At 44.2% G+C, this 23,148-nt stretch overlaps 2 protein-coding genes and 4 non-coding genes across 8 annotated transcripts in view; 5 read left to right on the top strand and 1 right to left on the bottom strand.

The window, feature by feature from the left end:
• Nucleotides 1–5,269, top strand: part of tex10 (testis expressed 10) — a 32,268-nt gene extending 26,999 nt beyond the window's left edge. For all 3 annotated transcript variants that reach the window (XM_025911482.1, XM_005472747.4, XM_005472746.3), the window contains exons 11-16: nucleotides 1,357–1,534; nucleotides 2,302–2,524; nucleotides 4,036–4,116; nucleotides 4,243–4,427; nucleotides 4,507–4,717; nucleotides 4,816–5,269. In XM_025911482.1, the coding sequence (XP_025767267.1) occupies nucleotides 1,357–1,534; nucleotides 2,302–2,524; nucleotides 4,036–4,116; nucleotides 4,243–4,427; nucleotides 4,507–4,717; nucleotides 4,816–4,938 (1,001 nt within the window). In that variant the 3' untranslated portion in view covers nucleotides 4,939–5,269. The remainder of the gene's footprint in view (nucleotides 1–1,356; nucleotides 1,535–2,301; nucleotides 2,525–4,035; nucleotides 4,117–4,242; nucleotides 4,428–4,506; nucleotides 4,718–4,815) is intronic.
• A 111-nt stretch (nucleotides 5,270–5,380) lies between these two features.
• Nucleotides 5,381–23,148, bottom strand: part of invs (inversin) — a 36,770-nt gene continuing 19,002 nt past the window's right edge. The window contains exons 16-19 of the mRNA XM_005472744.4: nucleotides 21,364–21,931; nucleotides 20,434–20,585; nucleotides 6,055–6,141; nucleotides 5,381–5,972 (exon numbers count right to left, since the gene is read on the bottom strand). Of these exons, the coding sequence (XP_005472801.1) occupies nucleotides 5,857–5,972; nucleotides 6,055–6,141; nucleotides 20,434–20,585; nucleotides 21,364–21,931 (923 nt within the window). The 3' untranslated portion in view covers nucleotides 5,381–5,856. The remainder of the gene's footprint in view (nucleotides 5,973–6,054; nucleotides 6,142–20,433; nucleotides 20,586–21,363; nucleotides 21,932–23,148) is intronic.
• trnat-ugu (transfer RNA threonine (anticodon UGU)) lies at nucleotides 6,340–6,412 on the top strand. Its single transcript has one exon. It is a non-coding gene; the product is annotated as a tRNA-Thr (tRNA).
• trnat-ugu (transfer RNA threonine (anticodon UGU)) lies at nucleotides 8,140–8,212 on the top strand. The gene has a single exon. It is a non-coding gene; the product is annotated as a tRNA-Thr (tRNA).
• trnat-ugu (transfer RNA threonine (anticodon UGU)) lies at nucleotides 13,080–13,152 on the top strand. Its single transcript has one exon. It is a non-coding gene; the product is annotated as a tRNA-Thr (tRNA).
• Nucleotides 15,062–15,134, top strand: trnat-ugu (transfer RNA threonine (anticodon UGU)). The gene has a single exon. It is a non-coding gene; the product is annotated as a tRNA-Thr (tRNA).

The raw sequence follows: 23,148 nt of genomic DNA, 5'->3' as shown, positions 1-23,148 counted from the left end.
CTGCACTTGTGGACGGCATGGTGAACTGTGTTCTTAGACAAAGATTTCTGGAAGTGTTCCTGAGCCCGTGCAATCATTTCCATGGCAGATGAACCTCTACCTTTCTAAGAGGCTCTTTTTTTATACCAAATCATATTACTGACCTGTTGTTAGTTTCTCCTTGTGTTTTTTGTTTTCGTTCCTCAGACCAAATGGTGGAGAGGTATTTAGGCCCTAGTGGGAGTTAAGAAGGTCCCTTAAGAAGGTTGTTGGCCCACTGTTGATCATGTGTCTCATCACATGAGCCAAGGTGTGGAAAAGGGTGTGGGGTCATTATCAGCACAGGTTTCGGGTGAAACAATCATGTGACTTATTGAGATCAATTGATGCAAGATGTGAGTGGGCGTTAAGGTGCCTGGGAAGAGATCTCAAAACTGGATTGTAGGTGGCAGTGGTTCATGTTGCAAGCCACCACCTCTGTTCAAGGATGGTCGTTCACAGTGGACATAGATGGCTTCTTTCACTCCTCTTTCAAACCATCTGTCTACTTTATCCAAAATGTGAACAATGGTATCCTCGAAGGAGTTTTTATTTTTACAGTTTAACCCTCTTCTACAAAATACAAATTCTTGCAGCTCTTGATCGACTTTAGTTCTCTTGAACTTTTGTGTGTGGAAAAGACCAAACTGAGGGAATAACGCTCCGAGGTTACAGACACTTCACGACTAGGGAAAAATACTGTAGGTGTAGAAATACATTAATTTGCAATCAGAGGTGGGAATCACAAAATTAACCCAAAAGAAGAAGCGTAGAAGTTTTTTTTTTTTCCTGTCATTTCTCCTTATATTCATATGTTGCATGCACAGGTCTAGCAAAGGTATACAGACCTCCAAAAACTGTGACTCTCTGACTAGAGTAGTTCCCATAGGAGGCACTATAACGCTGTGTTAGCCACCACAGGCAACTTTGTACTATGCTGGAAACCCGTCCATAAGAGCAGCTCAGAGAATGGTCAGATAGTTAGCTGGTGTGTAACAGAAGGGGTTGGGAAGGGAAGGAGGGGGGGTGTTTCTGATAGAAACTGCCGCAGAGCCAGCAATTCACCATCACAAGACTCCTTTTGTCTGAGAGCTTCTGACATCAGCATGTGCGTCAGAGACGGACAGAACACCACGCACACAGACGCATTATCTGAGCCCTTACTGTAGTAGTTATGTCTTTCGTCTGTCTCTTTTACTGGTCCCAACATAGTCTGGTTTTCCAAGTATTGGTCCTAATTTTCCAGATAGAGCTCCTCGTTAAATCCCCACAGGGTGCGCGGCATTGCTGTCTCTCCATAATTACACGTGACTTGTGCGTCTCTGTTTGTCTGTGAAGATCCACAGGATGGGGTCGTGGTGCTCTTACCATCAGAGTCCCAGCAGCGAATGGTGCAGCTGCTCTACTTCCTCCCCAAGATGTCCCAGCCTCTTCTGGCCAATCTGAGCAGCTGCTGCACTGCTGGACGAATCTCTGCCGGCCTCGCCGCCTCTCTGATTCGTATCATACATCTTAGGTGAGCTTTCAGACCCGCTTTGGAAAGCACATGAACACATTTGTGTTTGACAGCAGATGGTTGCTGGCACACAGGCACACAAACGGCGCTCTGCCTGATCACCATCAGATGGCAGTGTTGCTCTTTCACAGACAAATCAGTGACAGTTTTTATGACCTATTACCTGCTTGTTGACATAAACTGAGATGAATATTCTGTATTTTTGATATTCAACTTCCTTATGACAATTAAACCAGGTTTTTATTATATTTTGTTCTATTATCATCCCCAGTTAACCTTTCTCTGTGATGATATGTGTGTGCTGCCATGTTTGACCTTATTCTTATGTCAGTGGGGCAGTGTTATACAAATTTTGAGTGGTGGGAGTACTGAGTTCATATGGGATGGTGTGTGCGCGTGTGTGTGTGTGTCTTGAGTGTTGTACAAAGAGCTCTTTTTGAGGCTGGAATGCAGGATCGTCATGGAGTATTGAGAAGACGGTCTGCATGTGTCTCCCGGGCTTTATGAAACACCCTGTTATTCACACACATTTCTCACTGTTACAAATCTATACCCCCCCCCACAGGGCAAGGAAGAAGTTTTCATAACTATATTTCAGTGTGCTGTTATTCTTAATATTCTTGAAAATAGAAGAACACTGAAATCAAATCATGAATAATCCTAAAGTGTTTGAAATGTGAGAACTTTCAAAATTTACAAAGCCTGAGATTCAAATCACAATTCAGGGTTTTTGATTGTGTAACATGATCACTGATTATGTTCTCCAGGTCCCCTCTGAGCAGCTGGACAGCTGGGAGCCAGGAAGCGGCATTGCAGGACATGGACTATTTCAGCTTCCTGTTCTCCACCCTCATAGGCTTCTCGTCCGAACAGCTCGCCTCCCTGCAGGAGGCAGAGGATGACAGTGTCCTGCCTCCCTCCGCTCTTTCACCTCTCAGCTTCTACCCCACCCCGCTGGAGCAGTTCACCCATCACTGGGACATTGTTGAGGTGTGTTCACTGTTCACCTTTTTAATCCCACACTGAAACCCTTACATTTAACATTAGAAATAAATCTGGAGGAGACCCAGACTTGCATGTGAAGGAAGGGGTAGAAAAGACATTGTTTTGATATTCTGGACACAGCTGTGGTCTGTCGGTCCCCCCGGTCTCTCTCCGTCTGTCCTATAGAGCTCAGAGGGTGGAAGCTTTATCGTTGCACTCCGGCTGAGAGGGGAACGTTTATCGCGTTGCGCAGGTTGGAGATGCTTGGTTATCGGGCATAGTGGATATGCACAAATGCTAATGAGAGCCCATGGCATGATGGGAGAGTGACATTTCTGCACAGAAATTACCGTTAACGTAACTGTGCCCTGGGGCAAGAGTGTGTGAGTGTGTGAGCAAGTGGGGGGCTTATAATCACTAATTCAGCTCCTCAATTAAGGTCTCAGATCCTACCTCTCTCATCTCCCTGTCTGAGTCAATCACAGGGAAGTGGAAGGAAGGGGGAGCGGAGGGGGACGCTTGGTGAGGATAGGAGGAAGGGGGGGCGGCATTAAGGACGGACTGTGTCAACTCTGGTTCGGCTAATGAGATGGGATTGTTTTTAATGACGGCGAGAATGCCAACAGGTGCACCGTTCAGACACACACCGGCTCACACACACGCACCTAAATTTGATAAAAGTTAATGAGAAATTTGATTTGGATTTCAAGTTAATGACGGAAAGCTGAGCCTTATTTTTCACTTTTAAAAAGTTAGTGGCATGTCGGCGGTTTAGGCCTGAAACCACTCGCTTGCTGACAATCTGGAAAGTGAAAATGGTGAAACTGAAAGTAAAAGTCATTTGTATGTCACATCTTTGGTGGTCAAGTGACAATCAGGACTATTGCATTCTTTCTGTATTCTTTCTTTTTTTTATGGGCCACCATGGAGTTAAAATATTTAAAAAAATAAGTTGGAAGGAGGTAACAAGGGCAGTGCAGACTGTTATTTGGAAGAGAGAGTAATTTTTCTTTTTTGTACAATTACGAGCAGTTTGCCTGTCAAAGATAAATACTTATTAAGGATTTTAGCAGTAACCTGTAAAATGTTTAAATCTGAACCCCCAGCTGAGAATAAATGGATTGCCATAGTGAGTAATATTCAAGAAACTGAGAGAATTACTTTTTCCTCAAATATTATGGGCTGATCAATTTACAATAAATTGGGAGAAACTGATGTATGTAATCCAGTTATATACCTAGTTTTCTTCTCCCTGTTTTTGTTTTGTTTTTGTACCTACTCTTATACTCTTGAGTATATGTATTTGTGAAGAATGCAACAAAATAAAAAGATTTTTTTTAAAAAGGATAAAAATTAGAGCAGAAAATCTGTTAACCCTGGAGCATCTGTTTTAGAGCTCGTGTGGTTACATATCTGCAGTCAGATTCCTCAGTCACACATTCGGAGTTTGAAATCATTACATCAGTGAGACACATGTATGGATATGGTCATAACCAAAGTAACTGTTTGATTTATAGGAAGTGTGCCACTGTCTGGAAACTCTGGGCTCAAAGTCTCAGTGCTTTGACGTCTTACAAACTGGCATTTGCAACTACCTGGTAAGAGACTGTTGTTATTAAGCATGCAGTAAATCACACTGATTTTTTTACGTAAAGTTTGTTTATTGCTCAGTTTTATTTTATTTATACTTCAGGTGTATTTTTTTGTGTGTGTGTCTGTTTCAGACCAAGTTAGGGGTGGTTTCCGACAGCATGGCGGCCGGGCTGCTGAGAGCTGTATCCAGACTGCTGGATCTCTCAGTCCTGCCCCTTGAGCCCGTGTTGCGCTTTTTGTCACAGTGCTGCCTCAGCCTGTTGTCGTTGCTCCTCACCCTGCAGCAGGAGGCACCTACTGAAACCAACCACAAAAGGTGTATTTAAAACTCTTTCAGTGATCTGTGCTGATTGATTTTGATCGAATGTGTTAACACCCTTGCTTGACATTTGCAGGGAAGCAATTTGGGGTGCGTGCGTGACAGCACTGAGCAGTATTCCTCGCCTGCTGCGGGTTGTCCTGCAGTCGTTGCGTGTTCCCAATCTGAACGAGGAGGAGCTGCCGCAGCTCGGACAGATCCTCTCCATGCTGCTGCAGCACACGTCGCTCCACAGCCAGCTGCTGGCCAACACCACTATGCTGCAAGAAATCCTCCAGCACCTCACGGTAAACGCACCCACACAGATGCAGGCATATTCAATCGAAGGCATTTGAATGACACGGATGGAGACTGATCACCTGATTACTTTGTGTGTGTGTTTCAGAGGTTCTCCCGGGGTGCAACCAGGGAGCAGTGGCTGACAGACCTGCTGTACTGTTACAGCGTCACCGTGGCTCACGGCTCGTCTGCTCACCGTGGAAATCTGGGCCTTCGAGACATATACTAACGGATGTGCCCAACAGTACGTGGTGTGTTGCTCAGTTTAGCCTCCCAAACATGTTACAGTCACAATGACAACACGCAGGGCTCAGTACTGACAAGTACACATGGTCACACTTTCATACAGAAGACAATGAGAACTTCTTTTTTTTTTCAAAGTACTCCACATTCTTGTTCTTTCTTTCTTCTTTACTGTTTTATTCACAGCCCTGGTAACTGTGTATTCTCTTTTGTGAGTGTTGTTAATACTGAACGGTGGTCCAGTGGCTACTTAAGTGACTTTGTATTAAAAGGAAAAGAGTGCGGGGTAAGCAGAATAAAGGCAAAATGAAGTTAAATCAGAGGACTCTTTCTTTTGTTTTAGTTTTTATTTTTCACATTTTTTTTAATAACACATTATTAAAACATCCAGTATATATTTATAAAAGTACATAATAAAGATTGTTCTGTGCAAATAAAAAAGAACAGCAAAAACAGCATAGTTCACAAATAATACTTTTGAGAGGGAAAGCACTTTAAGACTAGAGTGTGTGTGGTGTGTGTGTGTGTGTGTGTTTGTGTCTCGGTGGCTGCAGGTGGGCTATCTCTATGACTGGCTGTTGATAGACTGCCTCATTCTCCACAACGGGAGGAAAGGTTATCTCAGTGTGTGTGCGACAGCGACGGAGAAGGAGGGAGATGGAGTGTGTATGTGTTCCTTCCACAATGGATGAAAGGTTATCTTTTACACACACCATTTTCTGTAGACTTAACCCCACCCTGTGAGGTCACGGCTCTGATGTCATATGGCTTAATTTTAGAAAACTTGGCACATTGAGTGAACAATGCGTAGAGTAATTCTATAGAGGCAAGACTGCCAGCCAGCTGAGAAAACATCAAAGAACATGAAGTGTGTGTGTGTATGTTTGCGCGTATGTGTGTGTGTTCAATGTTTTCCCCGGCCTCGTGTCCCCTGTCCTGCGCTATGTGGTCTCAGGTGGTAAGAGTAGAGCTTGGCTTGATTCATGGTGTCAGTCAAAGGCACACAGTCTATACCGCTCACTGAAAAAGAGAAGCATTTAATAACTTTTGTTGAAACTTGTACTTGATAAATAAAGGTGTGTTTGTGTGCACAAGCACTTACACTGGCTCTGGGTGCGTTGAGGGATGTCCAAGAGCAGCTGAGACTGAGAGTCCCGAAATGAACGCCCTCGTCTGGACTTTGAGTTGCCTAAAGGGCAGTAAAGTAAAGAGTTGATGAAATTAAGCTTTCCAGCTACACAATGTGAATGGTTTCTGAACAGAGGAAGTTGGTGTTGAATACCAAAGCCTGGGGCGCTCCTTTACCTGGTTGATCTAGTTCAGGGCTCACACCCTTGCTTGTTCTGTTGTCTTTATGTAGTGTATCCATGGGTGTTACTCCAGCAAGGGCCCTATAGCTCAGTGGTTAGAGCACTGGTCTTGTAAACCAGGGGTCGCGAGTTCGAATCTCGCTGGGGCCTTTCAATTATTTTGAACCTGTAAATTCCCCCCCCTCCTCAAGGTGGACACATGTTGTACCTTTACTTAGGCCCATGTCAGGAGAGGCTAGGGCCTCCCTATATGATAGGCTGACATCAAAACAAGGCCACCCCTTTCCTCACTTCCCTAGCAAGGAGAATGTTCTGGTGAGACACTCACAGACACAGTACTCATTTTGTGTCACACTAGGGGGAGAAATACTAACTCTCGGATTGTCACACATCTCTGTTAAGAAGAAAACTGTCCCCAGTAGTACTTTACAGGGGAGAAACTCCCATCTGTGAAGAACATGCACTGAGGACTGAATGCGCCTGGTTAGGTGCTGTTATATCTAGCCTCTTAAACCTAGCAAATGTCTGAGGTGAGGCACCGGATGCAGCTTCACACATGGCCTGGACAGAAACTCCCTTAAAGAGAGTCCATGACGTTTCCAGACCTTTAGTGGAATGTGGACACAGGCCAGCAGGAGGCTTGAGACCCCCACTAGAATAGGCCAGCTATCCAGTGGGAAAAGCACTCTTTAGACACAGGCTTTCCTATAAATGGTTTAGCCCAAGATACAAACAGCTGGTCACTTTGTCTAAAACTCTGGGTTCTGTCCATATGAATATGCAGAGTACAGACTGGAAACAAGGTATGCAACCGCTGTTCCTCTTAAGAGTAAGGCAGCGGGTAAAAGGCTGGCAGTTCCACAGGGGAACATGTGCCAATAACTTTTGGGATAGAGACGGTGTTGAGTGGCATACATACTGAGTGGCACACCTTCATATTATTTGGGGAGAACTGAATGCACAACCTCTACACTGAGAGAGCGTGAATTTCTCCTACAAACTTAGCCGAAGCTAAAACAATCAATAGAGCTGTCTTCAAGGACAGAAATTTTACCTTCCTGGCTGAAACCAACCCCATGGTAACACTCTGAGACAGAAAATCTTGTTTCTTACACTCGTGGAGCTCAGGTATACAATGTGGGGAGACTAACATGATGGTGGCCGTCACGGTGAGGGTCTAGTCCCTGTGAGCCCACCCACCTCTGAAAGTCCCATGTCCAGTCACATCATCACTACAGAGGAAGCTATCAGGCCTAGCAGCCTCTGGCACTGTTTGAGGAGAACTTGTGTTGCCTCTGTGAAACAGTGCTAGGGATGACTGTATGGCCAATGTTCTCTTTGAAGACAAAAATGCTCTCCCCCAGAGAAGTCTAGACCTGACCCCTATGAAAGTAGTGCGTTGTTGGTCTCAGTGTGCTCTTTTCCACATTTATCTGAAATCCCAAATTCCCCAGGTGGTGTATAAGAGCATTTGTGTGACATTCCACCTCCTGGCAGTTGGGGGCTGCCACAAGCCAGTCATCGAAGTATGTGGCTACCCGAAAGCCTTTTGCCTGAGCAGGGCCACTGCTGCCTCGGTGCATTTTACAAACACTGTTGTGAGAGGCCAAAAGGCAGGACCACAAACTCATATGCTATCTCCTGGAAAGCAAATCTTAGATACTTTCTGTTTGGGGGATATATGGGGATGTGGAAATAAACCTCCCGCAGTAAAGCAATGTAATGTGAATGGTCTCTGAACACAGGGCAGCTGGTGTTGGATACTAAAGCCCGGGGCACTCCTTCAACTGGTTGATCAAGTTCAGAGTTCACACCCATACTTGAGCAATGGTCCGGTTGTATTTATGAAGTGTATCCATGGGTGTTACTTCAGCAAAGGCCCTATAGCTCAGTGGTTAGAGCACTGGTCTTGTAAACCAGGGGTCGCGAGTTCAAATCTCGCTGGGGCCTAGCAATAGTTTTTGTCCTGTATATTTTTTTTCCCCCCACTCTCAGTGGACACATTACCCCCAGTACCTACTCAGATCAACTCACCACAGCTTGCCACGGCTCTGAATGACCGGTTTTCCATTACAATCAAGTACCACAGAAAGTGCGTGGTTGTCATTATAGCAACTCGTTGAGCATCCCATGGCGTAATTGGTGGGCGTAACAAACACTACAACAAAGGTCGAGGTGACTATACACCTGCTGTTCGGTCTGTGAGTTGGGGACAATGGTGTTGATTTTTGTAGCCATTTCTCTCGTTTTCAGGTTTCAAAAATGGTGGTTTTGAATTTCATGAATGAGATGCTCTAGTCACTCATCGAGTGACGCCACTGAACAGCCAATCAGTGGCATGCAGTTTGATGATGTCAAAGTTTAGTACCTGCTCAGATCGCTTTGGAACCCCGGCCAAGCAGGTATTCATTTTAGTACCTGGTACCAAGTGCTATGACCTAATGGAAATCTCTGAAAAAAGTGTTGTCAATCCAAGTAGGCAGTGATGGAAAAGGGGCTATACTGTACCTTTACTCATCAAGAACTGAAAGTAAACTTAAGGTTATGTATATAACCCCGGTTCTCTGAGTAGCATGAGTGAGTGTCTCACTACAGGAACACCCCCTGTGTGACCTCATCGGAAGCTCAAATGCCCTTACGCCTGCCCTTACAGGGTGGCTAAGTGACGTCCATGTCAGGAGAGGCTAGGGCCTCCTTATATAATAGGCTGATTGGTTAGGTGCTGTTATATCTAACCTGTAAAACCTAGCAAATGTGTGAGGTGAGGCCCAGGATGCAGCTTCACACATCGCCTGGATAGAAACTCCTTTAAAGAGTCTTGATGCATTCTTAATCATCCAGATAATTAAATCTCAAAAGGTTGATTCTGTTCATCTGGACTTAGTGTTTTCAATGGGAGAAACGTTTCGTCACTCATCCAAGTGACTTTTTCAGTCTCAGTTTACTGCAGGTTTCTCCAGTCTTATAAACAGTACATAGCACATTAACTAAAACCAGCCCACTGAATGACCAATGGGCTGTGAGGTCAGTTCCTTGATCATTAATGTGCAAATTGTCATTACCATTGATCAACAAGCACTGATCAAAGCCAATTCATTGATCAAAGACCACTGATTAATGGCCATGAGTACCATTCACAGAGAGTTGGGGAATGGCTGCAATCACAGCATTGTAAGATGGCGAAAGATGTAGCCTTAGGGTATCGAAACCCGATTCTTGTTGAGAACTGGTTTCCACTGTTTCAATTCCTTGGAATTGTTTGCCATTTTTGCAAACGATTCCATTATCGATTCCAGTCGCCCCGAATGACATCACCACGTTGCGGAGCGTCATTTACCTGGCAGGAAACACGGCGCCTAAGCGGCTCAAACGCTCAAAAGTTTGGTTATACTTTACGAGAACGGATGACAACAGGGCAACTTGCAATACTTGCAAAGTAGATATTTCATTTAAAGGAGGAAACACTACGAATATGCAAAAGCATTTGCTCATAAAACATGCGATAACCTTAAATGAATGTCGTGTTTTTAATTCCGCTCCGGACTCATGAATCTCAACCCAGCAGCAGCGGTAACGTTTGCACGTCCTCTCCCGTTAATGCGGCAGGTAAATAATCAACTAACAGTGCATATTATGTTAGCGCGATCTGCCTTATTACAAAACCTGCCATTACTGTGCGCTGCATTTCGGTGACCATGATGAGAGAGAGCTGGCTCAAATGCTGGCAATTCTCGCTGCAGTCTACCGTGAGCGTCTCCTTTCAGGCCAGGATAGACGAATGTCACCGAGCAGTGACTAAGTTTGTGGTCAAAGGCTTGCACCCATTTGCCACAGCAGATGCCCCCGATTTTCGGTAAGTGAATGTGTTTAATTGTAGGGAGGGACATTACTGGATATTCTTGTGTAATTGCAACAGAATAATTTATGTTATACTTTGTTATTGCTACAGAAGAATATTTATTTTATTATTTTACATTTACAATTTTTTTTCCTGGGGACCCTGTGACACCCCATTGAAGAGCCGTAGGCTGTGGATCTCTTAAGATCTCACTGTTGGGTTTGTAAGGCCATGTTACTCCTAAATTTCTATCTTGTTCAAAGAGAAGATATAAAACAAAGTTCTAAGCTATTCGACCTTAGTGTTCTCCTTTTTTAAAAAGAATCGATAAGAGAATCGATAAAGAATCGAATTGTTAAACAGAATCGAAAATGGAATCGGAATCGTGAAAATCTTATCAATACCCATCCCTACCCTTAGGTCCCTTCCTCAATTCAGAGATGGTTGTTCCCTTTTCATGTAAACGGCCTACTTGACTCCCTGCTCAAACCAGCGTTCCTACCTGTCCAGGATGTATACATCCTCATCATTGAACACTGGCATGTAGGTGTAAATAGACTGTGGAGTCCTAGCCTGACGAGTTAGCTCTTCTGTGTTATGCCATCTGCTTTGCCAGAGAATGTTTGGTTTCCCCGATGTATAAATCATGGCAATCCTCCTGGCACTTAGCAGCATATACTATATTACTCTGTTTGTGTCGGGGGACCTGATTCTTGGGGTGGACCAATTTTTGGCGCAGTGTGTTTTGGGGTTTAAAAGCCACAGAGACTCTGTGTTTAGAAAAAATGTGTCTCAACAGTTCCGATACTTCTGAAACATAGGGGATCACTACGGGTTTTTGATTAGGTTTCAGTTGTCCTTCTCTCCTGGAGATTTCTTTAGGTGCCTTCCCAGCTTTGACAAATGTCCAGCTGGGATAACCACATTTACTCAGGGCCTTTTTAACCTGATGGTCTTCTGCTTCCGTGGCCGCTGTGTCTGTAGGGATGGTGTTCCCTCTATGTTGTAGCTTCCAGTTTGACCCAGTTTGTGCTCAAGTGGACGATGAGAGTCAGACCTTAAATACTGATCCGTATCCGCAAGTTTACAGTACACATTAGCTTTTAAATGTCCCCCATTACTGATGGAAATCCCCCAGTCTAAGAGGGCTAAACTGTTGCCCCAGCAGACCACACCGTAAAAGATGGCTGAGGCCACCACAGATTCATAGAAGGTCTTCAGGAGTGGGACCTTCACTTCAAAAGACCTGAGCAGGTACAGCCTGCTCTGCCCTGTTTTCTTTCTCTAGTGTTGATTTGGAGGTAGTTCTGCTGGCACCAGTCCACAAAGCCTTGGGTCACTTCTCTGTAGTCCTTATCGTCCCCATCAGTGATGAGGCCGACTGTTGCAGAGTCGTCAGAGAACTTCAGCAGGAAGCACTGGGTGAAGTTGTGAGAGAAGTCTGCAGTATACATGGTCATCTCTCACCTTCTTAACAAAATCCAAGGTGCTCTGGATGTGGTGTTCAGAGCTGCCTACCAACGTGTTGAGGATCGAAGCCAGAAACTTAGAGATATTATAGGTGACCGAGTTGATCATACAGACAATTGGTCTTAAAGTCAAACCGTGTATATGTATCTTCGGTAAACCATACAGACTTGGTGTAGATTCCCCTGGGTATAGCCTGTGGTATGAGGTCCGGTCAATAGAACTGTCTTATTCTAACTGCTTCAGACAATCTATCACCCTCTTCCTGTAACCACTTCCTGGGTCTCGTTTCAGGATAATTATGTTGTTGTCATTACTAAGTGATGTGAATGCCTTCCTCTCCTCCATGCTGATGTTGGATGCTGGGGGCTTTGCATTGCTGAGACAGGCCTAAACTTTTGTCCCTGGTTGCTCTGCTTCCACATCTTCAATAATGTTGTTTCAAATTTCTGTTTCTGTGGCTGTGATCAGTTCCACTCGTGGATTTTTCTCGGCATCACAGTTCAGTTCAACCCCAACAAAGTTCAACCCTCTTGCAAGTATGTTTTTCACTGCTTGGGTGAGTTGTCTGTCAGACAAATCTTTCACCCACTTGTCCTCGGTGTGGTATCTTCTCTCTTCTGGCCGATAGTTTCCGACGCACAACAAGTAAGTTGATGAATGGCCTTTGATCAATGATCAATGGTCTTGATCAATGGGCTTTGATCAGTGGTTGTTGATCAATGGTCATGACAATTTGCATATTAATGATCAAGCAACTGACCTCACAGCTTATTGTTCATTCAGTAGGTTCGTTTCAGTTATTGTGCAAAGTACCATTTATAAGGTTGGGGAAACCTGCAGCCAGCTGAAACTGAACTTTTGGGATAAAGGTGGGGTTGAGTGTCATACTGACCTTCATATTATAAGGGCCATCATGGTCAGGTTCTAGTCCCGGTGAAGGTCTAGTCCCTGTGAGCCCACCCACCTCTGAAAGCCTCATGTCCAGTGGCATTATCACTACAGAGGAAGCTAAAAGGCCTAGCAGCCTCTGGCACTGTTTGAGGATAACTTGTGTTGCCTCTGCAAAACAGTGCTAGGGTGTATAAAAGCATTTGTGTGACAAGCCAGCTTCTGGCAGTTGGGGGCTGTCATCGAAGTATGTGGCTACCCAAAAGTCTTTTCTGTGAGCAGGGCCACTGCTGCCTCGATGCATTTTACAAACACCGTTGTGAGAGGCCAAAAGGCAGGACCACAAATTCATAGGCTATCCCCTTGAAAGCAAATCCTAGATACTTTCTGTGTTGGGGATATATGGGGATGTGGAAATCAACGTCCCACAGTAAAGTGTGTGTTAAATTAAGGTTTCCAGCAACGTAATGTAATGGCCTCTGAACACAAGGCAGCTGGTGTTGGATACTAAAGCCCAGGGCACTCCTTTAACTAGTTGATCAAGTTCAGAGTTCACACCCATACTTGAGCCATGGTCCAGTTGTCTTTATGAAGTGTATCCATGGGTGTTACTTCAGCAAAGGCCCTATAGCTCAGTGGTTAGAGTACTGGTCTTGTAAACCAGGGGTCGCGAGTTCAAATCTCGCTGGGGCCTAGCAATAGTTTTTGTCCTGTATAATTTTTCCCCCCTCTTCCAGGTGGACACATTACCCCCTTTTCCATTAATACCTACTCAGATCAACTCGCCACAGCTTGCCACGACTCGGAATGACTGGTTTTCCATTACACTCAAGTACCACAGAAAGTGGGCTGCATGACCTCATCAGAAGCTCAAATGCCATTACGCCTGCCCTTACAGGCTGGCTAAGTGACACCCATTCAGGAGAGGCTAGAGCCGCCCTATATAATAGGCTGACATAGCGTCAGATGCAATTCAAAACAAGGCCACCTTTTCCTCACTTCCCTAGCAAAGAGGGTGGTGTGGTGAGACACTCGCTTATACTACTCATAGAACCGGGGTTATAGACATAACCTTAAGTTCTCTTTATTAGCATTCATTTTATTCATTTTTTTCACACTAGGGGAGAAATTCTAACTCCCAGATTGCCAGACATCCCTGTTAAGAAGACTACTGTCCCCAGTAGTACTTCACAGAGAAGAAGCTCCCACCTGTGAAGAGCACACACTGAGGACTGAATGCGCCTGGTTAGGTGCCGTTATATCTAGCCTGTAAAACCTAGCAAATGTGTGAGGAGAGGCACAGAATGCAGCTTCACATATGGCCTGGACAGAAACTCGCTTAAAGAGAGTCCATGAGGTTGCCAGACCCTTAGTGGAATGTGTACACAAGCCAGCAGGAGGCTTAAGACCCCTGCTAGAATAGGCCAGGGCAATTGCTCCTACTATCCAGTGGGAAAAGCGCTTGTGGCAGTAAGGACGGACCCAACCACATATTTGCTCATTATGCACACTTTATTTCCCGGTTGCTGCTTTTCCAGTCCCTGTCAGCAGCTTTTCAGCTGTCAGCCACACATACACAACAACAACAACCTTAGGACCCAGTTCACTCTTTTTAAGCAGGTGAGGCGTGATTGCTGTTGGAGTGTGTTGGTCTCCCCTGCAGCCGCGCCACAAACCACGCCCCCCCACATTCCCCAATTGCCTAACTGAGGCCAGGGAGCCTTTCCTGGCCTCAGTCGGGTCGGGGATGGCTCCCCACAGTAACACTCTGAGACAGAAAACCTGGTTTCTTATACTCGTGGAACGTGAGTGAACAGTCTGGGGAGACTGTTCACTCACTGTGACGGCCACCGTCACAGTGAGGGTCTAGTCCCTGTGAGCCCACCCACCTCTGAAAGTCCCATGTCCAGTGGCATCGCCACCACAGAGGAAGCTATCAGGCCTAGCAGCCTCTGGCACTGTTTGAGGAGAACTTGTGTTGCCTCTGTGAAACAGTGCTAGGGATGACTGTATGGCCAATGTTCTCTTTGAAGACAAAAATGCTCTCACCCAGAGAAGTCTAGACCTGACCCCTATGAAAGTAGTGCGTTGTTGGTCTCAGTGTGCTCTTTTCCACATTTATCTGAGATTCCAAATTCCCCAGGTGGTATATAAGAGCATTTGTGTGACATTCCAACTCCTGGCAGTTGGGGGCTGCCACCAGCCAGTCATCGAAGTATGTGGCTACCCGAAAGCCTTTTGCCTGAGCAGGGCCACTGCTGCGTCAGTTCATTTTACAAACACCCTTGTAAGAGGTTCAGTGAGAGGCCAAAAGGCAGGACTACAAACTCATATGCTATCCCCTGGAAAGCAAATCTTAGATACTTTCTGTGTGGGGGATATTTGGGGATGTGGAAATCAACGTACTGCAGTAAAGTGTGTGTGAAATTAAGGTTGACCAGCAAAGTAATATGAATGGTTTCTGAACACAAGGCAGCTGGTGTTGGATACTAAAGCCCAGGGCACTCCTTTAACTGGTTGATCAAGTTCAGTTCACACCCACACACTTGAGCAATGGTCTGATTATCTTCATGTAGTGTATCCATGGGTGTTACTTCAGCAAAGGCCCTATAGCTCAGTGGTTAGAGCACTGGTCTTGTAAACCAGGGGTCGCGAGTTCAAATCTCGCTGGGGCCTAGCAATAGTTTTTGTCCTGTATAATTTTTTCCCCCCTCCTCCAGGTGGACACATTACCTCCTTTTCCATTAGTACATACTCAGATCAACTCACCACAGCTTGCCACAACTCGGATCAACAGCCCTTACAGGCTGGCTAAGTGATGCCCATGTCTGGAGGGCTAGAGCCTCCCTATATAATAGGCTGACATAGCGTCACATGTATTTCAAAACAAGGCCACCTCTTCCTCACTTCCATCGCAAGGAGGGCGGTTTGGTGAGACACTCGCTCATGCTACTCAGAGAACCAAGCTTAAATACATAACCTTAAGTTGTCTTTCATCTTCATCTGGGAAGAACCTGCACTGAGGACTAAATGTGCCAAGTTTGATCCCGTTACATCTAGCCCATAAAACTGAGCAAATGTGAAGATCCCTGCTAATATAGGCCAGGGCAATTGCTCCTACTATCCAGTGGGAAATGGTCTGTTTAGACATAGGCTTTCACATATTTGGTTTCCTTCGTGCTCTCAGTAGACTTTACCACTAACTACCAATATAAAGCCATCACTACCCATTTATGTGAAGGCTTAACATAAAAGTTTCAATTTTTTTTTTAAATCTCAAATTGTAGACTCTTGTAGGGAGTGACACAGTGGCCCAGGACAGAATCGAGTTTTTTTTCTCACTGAGCTCCATTTGTTGTATGCTTACTGCTCCTCTTTTCATATGTACACTCTTTAGGGAGGGTGGGGATTGTAGTTTCACTTACCCCCTTATTCTAAGGTGACTCCAGGACAGATTTTTACAAATGTCCTTTACAAGATCTAAGGATTGAGACCAGCTCTAGGACTCTGTGACAGGGTTTGTGTCCACTCACAGAATTGAACTGGGAAGCTTTCATGTATGAGATGCATTAACCACTATACATACAAATATCATACACAGTCTTGTTGTCTGGCACATAAAAAATAATATTTAAACACCAAAGTTTTTTTAAATTAGCAAACAAACAAATAATAAAATCCTTTCTTTTAAATCTGTGACGAAAAAACGATCTTATTCTGACACAGATTTTTTAGATATAAGAGTGCTGGAAAGCTATTTAAAAAAACGGTTTATAATAATTAAGCGTGCAGGTGATAAATTCCACAGTTCATACGTCTGTCTACTTCGAGATAAGAGGGAGTAAGAAAATGACTCGTGTGTGTGTGTGTGTGTGTGTGTGTGTGTGTTGGGGGGTTAATGTGTGTGCTCAGCAGATAGCTCTACGCAGTTCGTCTGACATTCCCCCTGACAGCTCTGAACTTTTCACAGTGCCAGGACTGTCAGGTAGAGAGGGAGGAGAGGCGAGAAGGGGGAGGGGAAAACAACGTCAGAAGACCGGGTCGGACCGTGAGCAGAGAAGCTGTGCGGGCTTCTGTGTTTTGGCGCAGCAAGGCTTCTGTCTGTCCTCCCATCATCACCTGGTGATGTGTTAAGAAGGTCACGCCTGTCCGTGAGGGCGAAACCTTACCAGAGGTTCCACGCGGGAAACAAGGGTGATACCGTCCCGGCGTGTGGATTGAAGCATCAGCCAGACATTTCCACAGTTGCTACAATGTTTCCTACACAGCTGGACTTGTAACTTCTTCTTCTTTTAATCTTACAATCTTGTGACAAAAAAATCTTCAAAAGTTAAAGCTTTAATTCATGCTGCACATCCCACTCATTCATTTCTCAGCCACTATTTTCTGCTAACTTAACCCAACACGATTTCAAGGTTCAGCCAATTAAAAACATTCCTAATAAGCATATTTAACTCAGGAGTTGCAGCGTGCACGAGCTGCTATAAAACTGCAAAGGGTCAGAGCACACCAAGAGGTCATCTACAACTACTAGAGTTAAAATTAAAGCTGCTTTTCTTACACTTCATATAAATTGTTTCTAATGTGGCAAAGTTGCAGGTGATAATTTTTATAATATGTTTATTAGCATGGCTGTCTCTTGCTCATTATTGCTTGTTTACAAACTGCAAGGTCCCTGCTTCTGTTAAGAGTGCTTTCCCAGCCTCCTCATGTCCTATCATCTCTTTGCTTGCATGATAACACTCCTCCCCAAAAAAGTGTTTTTCCTGTTTTGGTGTGCACTCAGGCGGACTCACAGGTCACAGTGTTGCATTTGTTGAGCATTTCAGCCACTAGAAACATTAAAACCTAATGTTTGGAAATTGAAAAGTCATTATTTCAGCGGTGAGCCATCATCCTGATTAATCCAATATTACATTACCAGAGCAATTAAGTGCAGCATTGCTCTCAAAGGCTGTTTAGTCTAAAATAGATCTGCTCAGTTTTCATGCTTCTGCTTTTTCAGAGTTAAGTGCAATGTCACAGGATCGACCATACATTTTTAAATAGATGTGAGAGAAAGATATATTAAATACAGTGGCTTGCAAAAGTATTCGGCCCCCTTGAACTTTTCCACATTTTGTCACATTACAACCACAAACATTAATCAATTTTATTGGAATTCCACGTGAAAGACCAATACAAAGTGGTGTACACTTGAGAAGTGGATCGAAAATCATACATGATTCCAAACATTTTTTACAAATAAATATCTGAAAAGTGGGGTGTGCGTAATTATTCAGCCCCCTGAGTCAATACTTTGTAGAACCACCTTTTGCTGCAATTACAGCTGCCAGTCTTTTAGGGTATGTCTCTACCAGCTTTGCACATCTAGAGACTGAAATCCTTGCCCATTCTTCTTTGCAAAACAGCTCCAGCTCAGTCAGATTAGATGGACAGCGTTTGTGAACAGCAGGTTTCAGATCTTGCCACAGATTCTCGATTGGATTTAGACACCAGACAGGTCAGGGATAAAGTTATTGAGAAATTTAAAGCAGGCTTGGGCTACAAAAAGATTTCTCAAGCCTTGAACATCCCACGGAGCACTGTTCAAGTGACCATTCAGAAATGGAAGGAGTATGGCACAACTGTAAACCTACCAAGACAAGGCCGTCCACCTAAACTCACAGGCCGAACAAGGAGAGCGCTGATCAGAAATGCAGCCAAGAGGCCCATGGTGACTCTGGACGCGCTGCAGAGATCTACAGCTCAGGTGGGGGAATCTGTCCATAGGACAACTATTAGTCGTGCACGGCACAAAGTTGGCCTTTATGGAAGAGTGGCAAGAAGAAAGCCATTGTTAAAGGAAAACCATAAGAAGTCCCGTTTGCAGTTTGCCACAAGTCATGTGGGGGACACAGCAAACATGTGGAAGAAGGTGCTCTGGTCAGATGAGACCAAAATGGAACTTTTTGGCCAAAATGCAAAACGCCATGTGTGGCGGAAAACTAACACTGCACATCACTCTGAACACACCATCCCCACTGTCAAATATGGTGGTGGCAGCATCATGCTCTGGGGGTGCTTCTCTTCAGCAGGGACAGGGAAGCTGGTCAGAGTTGATGGGAAGATGGATGGAGCCAAATACAGGGCAATCTTGGAAGAAAACCTCTTGGAGTCTGCAAAAGACTTGAGACTGGGGCGGAGGTTCACCTTCCAGCAGGACAACGACCCTAAACATAAAGCCAGAGCAACAATGGAATGGTTTAAAACAAAACATATCCATGTGTTAGAATGGCCCAGTCAAAGTCCAGATCTAAATCCAATCGAGAATCTGTGGAAAGATCTGAAAACTGCTGTTCACAAACGCTGTCCATCTAATCTGACTGAGCTGGAGCTGTTTTGCAAAGAAGAATGGGCAAGGATTTCAGTCTGTAGATGTGCAAAGCTGGTAGAGACATACCCTAAAAGACTGGCAGCTGTAATTGCAGCAAAAGGTGGTTCTACAAAGTATTGACTCAGGGGGCTGAATAATTACGCACACCCCACTTTTCAGATATTTATTTGTAAAAAATGTTTGGAATCATGTATGATTTTCGATCCACTTCTCACGTGTACACCACTTTGTATTGGTCTTTCACGTGGAATTCCAATAACATTGATTCATGTTTGTGGTTGTAATGTGACAAAATGTGGAAAAGTTCAAGGGGGCCGAATACTTTTGCAAGCCACTGTATATTATGAAATTCTTTATGGCAAAGATTCAACAAGGTGCTGGAAACATTTCTTAGAGATTTTTGGACCATATTGACACAGCAGCATCGCACAGTTCTTGCAAATTTGTCCCTGATGTGAATCTTCTGTTCCACCACATCCCAAAGGTGCTCTATTGTATTGAGATGTGGTGACTGTAGAGATTTCTGAGTACAGTGAACTTACTGTCGGGTTCAAGAAACCAGTTTAAGATGGTCTGGTCTTTGTGACACGGTGGATTATCTTGCTGGAAGCAGCCATCAGAAGTCATAAAGGGATGGAAACAGCAACAACACTCAGGTAAGCTGCAGCATTTAAATGATGCTCACTAAGGGGCCCAAAGTGTGTCAAGAAAATATCACCCACACCATTAACAGCAGCTTGAACCAGTGATATGAGGTAGGGTGGATCTGTGCTTCCATGCTGTTTATGCCAAATTCTGATCCTACCATCTGAATGTCACAGCAGAAACCAAGAATTACTGGACCAGGCACTGTATGTTGTGTGCTCAGAGGTGATCTTCTGCATAACTTGACTATAATGAGTAGTTAACTGAGTTACTGTTGCCTCTGGCCATACTCCTCTGACCTCTAGCATCAACAAGGATTTCAGTCCAGAGAACTGCTGCTCACTGGATGTCTTTTTCTTTTCCAGTCCATGCAGAGATGATTGTGTGGAAAAATCCCAGTAGATCTGCATTTTCTTTAAGACTAAGACCTTTTTGTCATTCAACATTTACAAGATATTGCTTACGGTCTGTTCTATACACCTTGATTTGTAGCTTCATCTGCTTCTAATGCCACAAAATGTTGTTTTAATTAAGACGTAAGAGTCGTGAGAAGACGGACAGACGACGGACAAAATCTGCTGCAATTCCTTAAACATCTTTAATAACACCACTGTTTCTCACTCACTACCTTACTGTTTCCTCTTTGACTTACAGTTTTGATCAAGTGCCAATGATATTAAAATTCTCTGACCCATTAAAAAGAAGGCTTTTCATTCATTTTACCCTTACAGTTTGTGCAGAAAAAAAACATTTTCTGACAGTTTTATCTTAACCAGGTCATCTTGACCACATCTACATGCCGAAATACACTGACTCGCAGGTGTGTGATTGCCTGATTCGATATTTACATTAATGAGCAGGTGTGCCTAATAAAGTGTCTGGTGAGTGTAAATAAAGCAATAAAATGAATTAGGAACTGAAAAAAGATTTGGGGCAGTATGCTGGTGATCTTACCGTAGATGCTTTGTAGCACAGAGCTCTTACTCTGTGTTGGTTTAGCAGGTTGAGCTCTGATTTCCACCTTCCTCCTGTTATGGGTGTAGTTTGAATGTCTGGACTCCACCTCTTCATGGGCTTTTACCTCCCTCCGTCTGCGTGCACAAAACCTGCAAACACACATCGACACAAACACATGCACGCAGTTCTATAAAAATCATCTCTAACAGCGTTCAAAGCTTTAAAAGCTGGCAAGTCCTCACACTAATTCTTACTAAGCGTAAACAAAGTAAACAGTTTATTCAAGGAAATTAATAGGCAACATATACACAATATAACTGTGAAGCTGAGGAGAAACAGAGGGCCTCCTGCAGTGGACTGGCATCCTCTAAGAGAAAAGCAGTCTGTGCATGACGGAGAGGAAAGCAACAAGAGGCTTCTGGTAGCTATTAGAGCAGCCCGGCTGAACTTTTAGCCTCTTGTTAAAATACTATGAAACTTCTAGATTACAGCCTTTCTGTCCCACGTCTCCTTGTCTCAACCCTCTCCCACGCTCTCCCCCCCACTGCTCCACTGTTCATGGCATCCAGACTAAAGACGGGGGCGGGAAAGTATTCGCAAGGGGGCACATGTGGGTGCCACATGGCACTGCCCCCAAAATTTAGAATGCTAAATGCAGTCTGAATCACTTCAAAAAAATTAATTTGGCCCAGATACCTGCAATGTGAGTATTGAATATTGTTATAGACTCCTTTTTTAATCTATTTATTTATTCATCTGTTTATTGACTCTTAGTGAAGGCAGCTTCTGTGACGGCACTTGAGTCCACAACAAATTTCTCTAAGGGGACAATAAAGTGTGAGTTATCATATCATACTGTGCTGCCAATCTCCCACAACCCTCCTGGTACAAACAAAAACACGTTCAAGAAGAAAAATGTAAACTTGCCTTCTCCAGGCACGCTGGATGATGCGTGCAGCCTCGTTTCTCCTCCTGCGATGCTCCTTGTTGTACTCCCTGTGTGCGCGTGTTGACATCGGTGCATGTGCGGCAGATTGAGCCTTTCTCGGGGGGTTTTTGTGATCTACAGATGAACTCCTTCTTAATGAGGCTGAGCGAGTTTGGTCTTTGGTTGTGGCCTTCTCTGAAGCACGCTCCTTATGTCTTCTGTGTTTTTGTGGAGAGGTGTGGGCATCGGTCATTGCCCGGGCAGTCTGCACGCTCGTGTGAGCGTTACTCTTTTTTAGAGGCGTGCAGTCTCTTCTACTGGCCTCAGTTTGGTCCACAGGGGAGACCGCTGTGGAAGGACTGGCTGAGTTTGACAAAGGTCGTTCCCTGAATTTGGGCATGGAGGGAGGTGTGGGTCTGAAGCCGGAAGGAGAGAGAAGTTCTGTCAGCCTTGTGGTCTGCAGAGCATCGGGCGAAGCATCACTGCTCACATGACTGCAGCCCAAAGCTTCAGGAGAATCATGCGGTTCAGCTTCTTTACTTCTTCTAGAGGACCTGCTTTTGTGGGCTGGTTGGAGTGGGGTTGAAATAATAAAAAAAAGATCATGTAAATGAACAAAACACCACTGTCTGTACTGTTTAGTCAAGATGAATGCATTTTCTCAATTAAATGTTCATTTTAAACACCTAAAAAGTGTTTAAAATCAGTGTTTAAAAGTACACCTCTGTGCAATATCAGTTTAAAGTCAATGATTCAAAATGCATTATTTCACAGAGTTAAATACTCCAGACTAAACTGACAACACAGGCTGCTGACCAACTAAATTGAGTCCACCTCTGATTTCTAGTTAGTTAATTGCATGAATAAGTATATGAAATTAGCTTTGAAGACTAGAACTTCTCTAATTTTGGATCTGATGTGCTGTGCCTATCTGTATATTTGCATCATGATTATACAAAATAATTTTTTTAGAGGAATTAAAAATTCAGATTGTCATCAAAAAGATGGTAAAGGACACGGGAAGATAAGCGAACCACTAAAAATCAGCAAAGACTCAGCTGCAGCAGCCATCAGGAAAGAACAGAATGAACCATGAGACCACTAATCAGAAGTGTGGTGTAGTGGTTGTCCACAGACAGCGTGCTACTGCACGGCCCAGCTTTGAAAGTAATTCAGACACAAGGGAGTCAAAGCTTTGTTGACAGCTCGGACAGTCTAAAGGGCTGTCTACGATGGAGTCCAGCAAGTTCGCTGCAAACCTGAGCAGGAAACTCAAAGGCAGTGATTTGATGATATCAGACTCCATGATGGCAACAAGAATTACAGAAAATTATCAAAATAAATGAGGCATATATTCCTGCATCACAAAGCACACTGGCAGAATCGGTGTAAAGTAAAGTAAAAACTGGCCAAATATGTTGCATGGCTTGAATCTAACAGAACACATTTGAGGTATGAAAGTGAAAAGCAGAGGAGCACAATCCTTTCCGCAAAGACCAGCTGAAAAAACCGTCCCAGGAGAATGGCAGAATATATCTTCAAATAAGTATGCAACAGTGACATCCACCATTCTGAAGAGGATTCAGTCTCTCATCAAAAACAAAGGCAGACTTATAAAGTACTGATAAAACACTTTTACTGACTTCTGTTGCAGTGTGGTTTATATTTTTATCTATCTATCCATCCATCCATCCATCCATCCATTTCCGCTTATCCTTTTCAGGGTCGCGGGGGGTGCTGGAGCCTATCCCAGCTGTCTTAGGGCGAGAGGCGGGGTACACCCT

Source organism: Oreochromis niloticus, linkage group LG11 (genome assembly GCF_001858045.2).
Source record: "Oreochromis niloticus isolate F11D_XX linkage group LG11, O_niloticus_UMD_NMBU, whole genome shotgun sequence".
NCBI classification, from domain to species: Eukaryota; Metazoa; Chordata; class Actinopteri; order Cichliformes; family Cichlidae; genus Oreochromis; species Oreochromis niloticus.
This window is presented reverse-complemented; position numbering and strand designations above follow the sequence as displayed.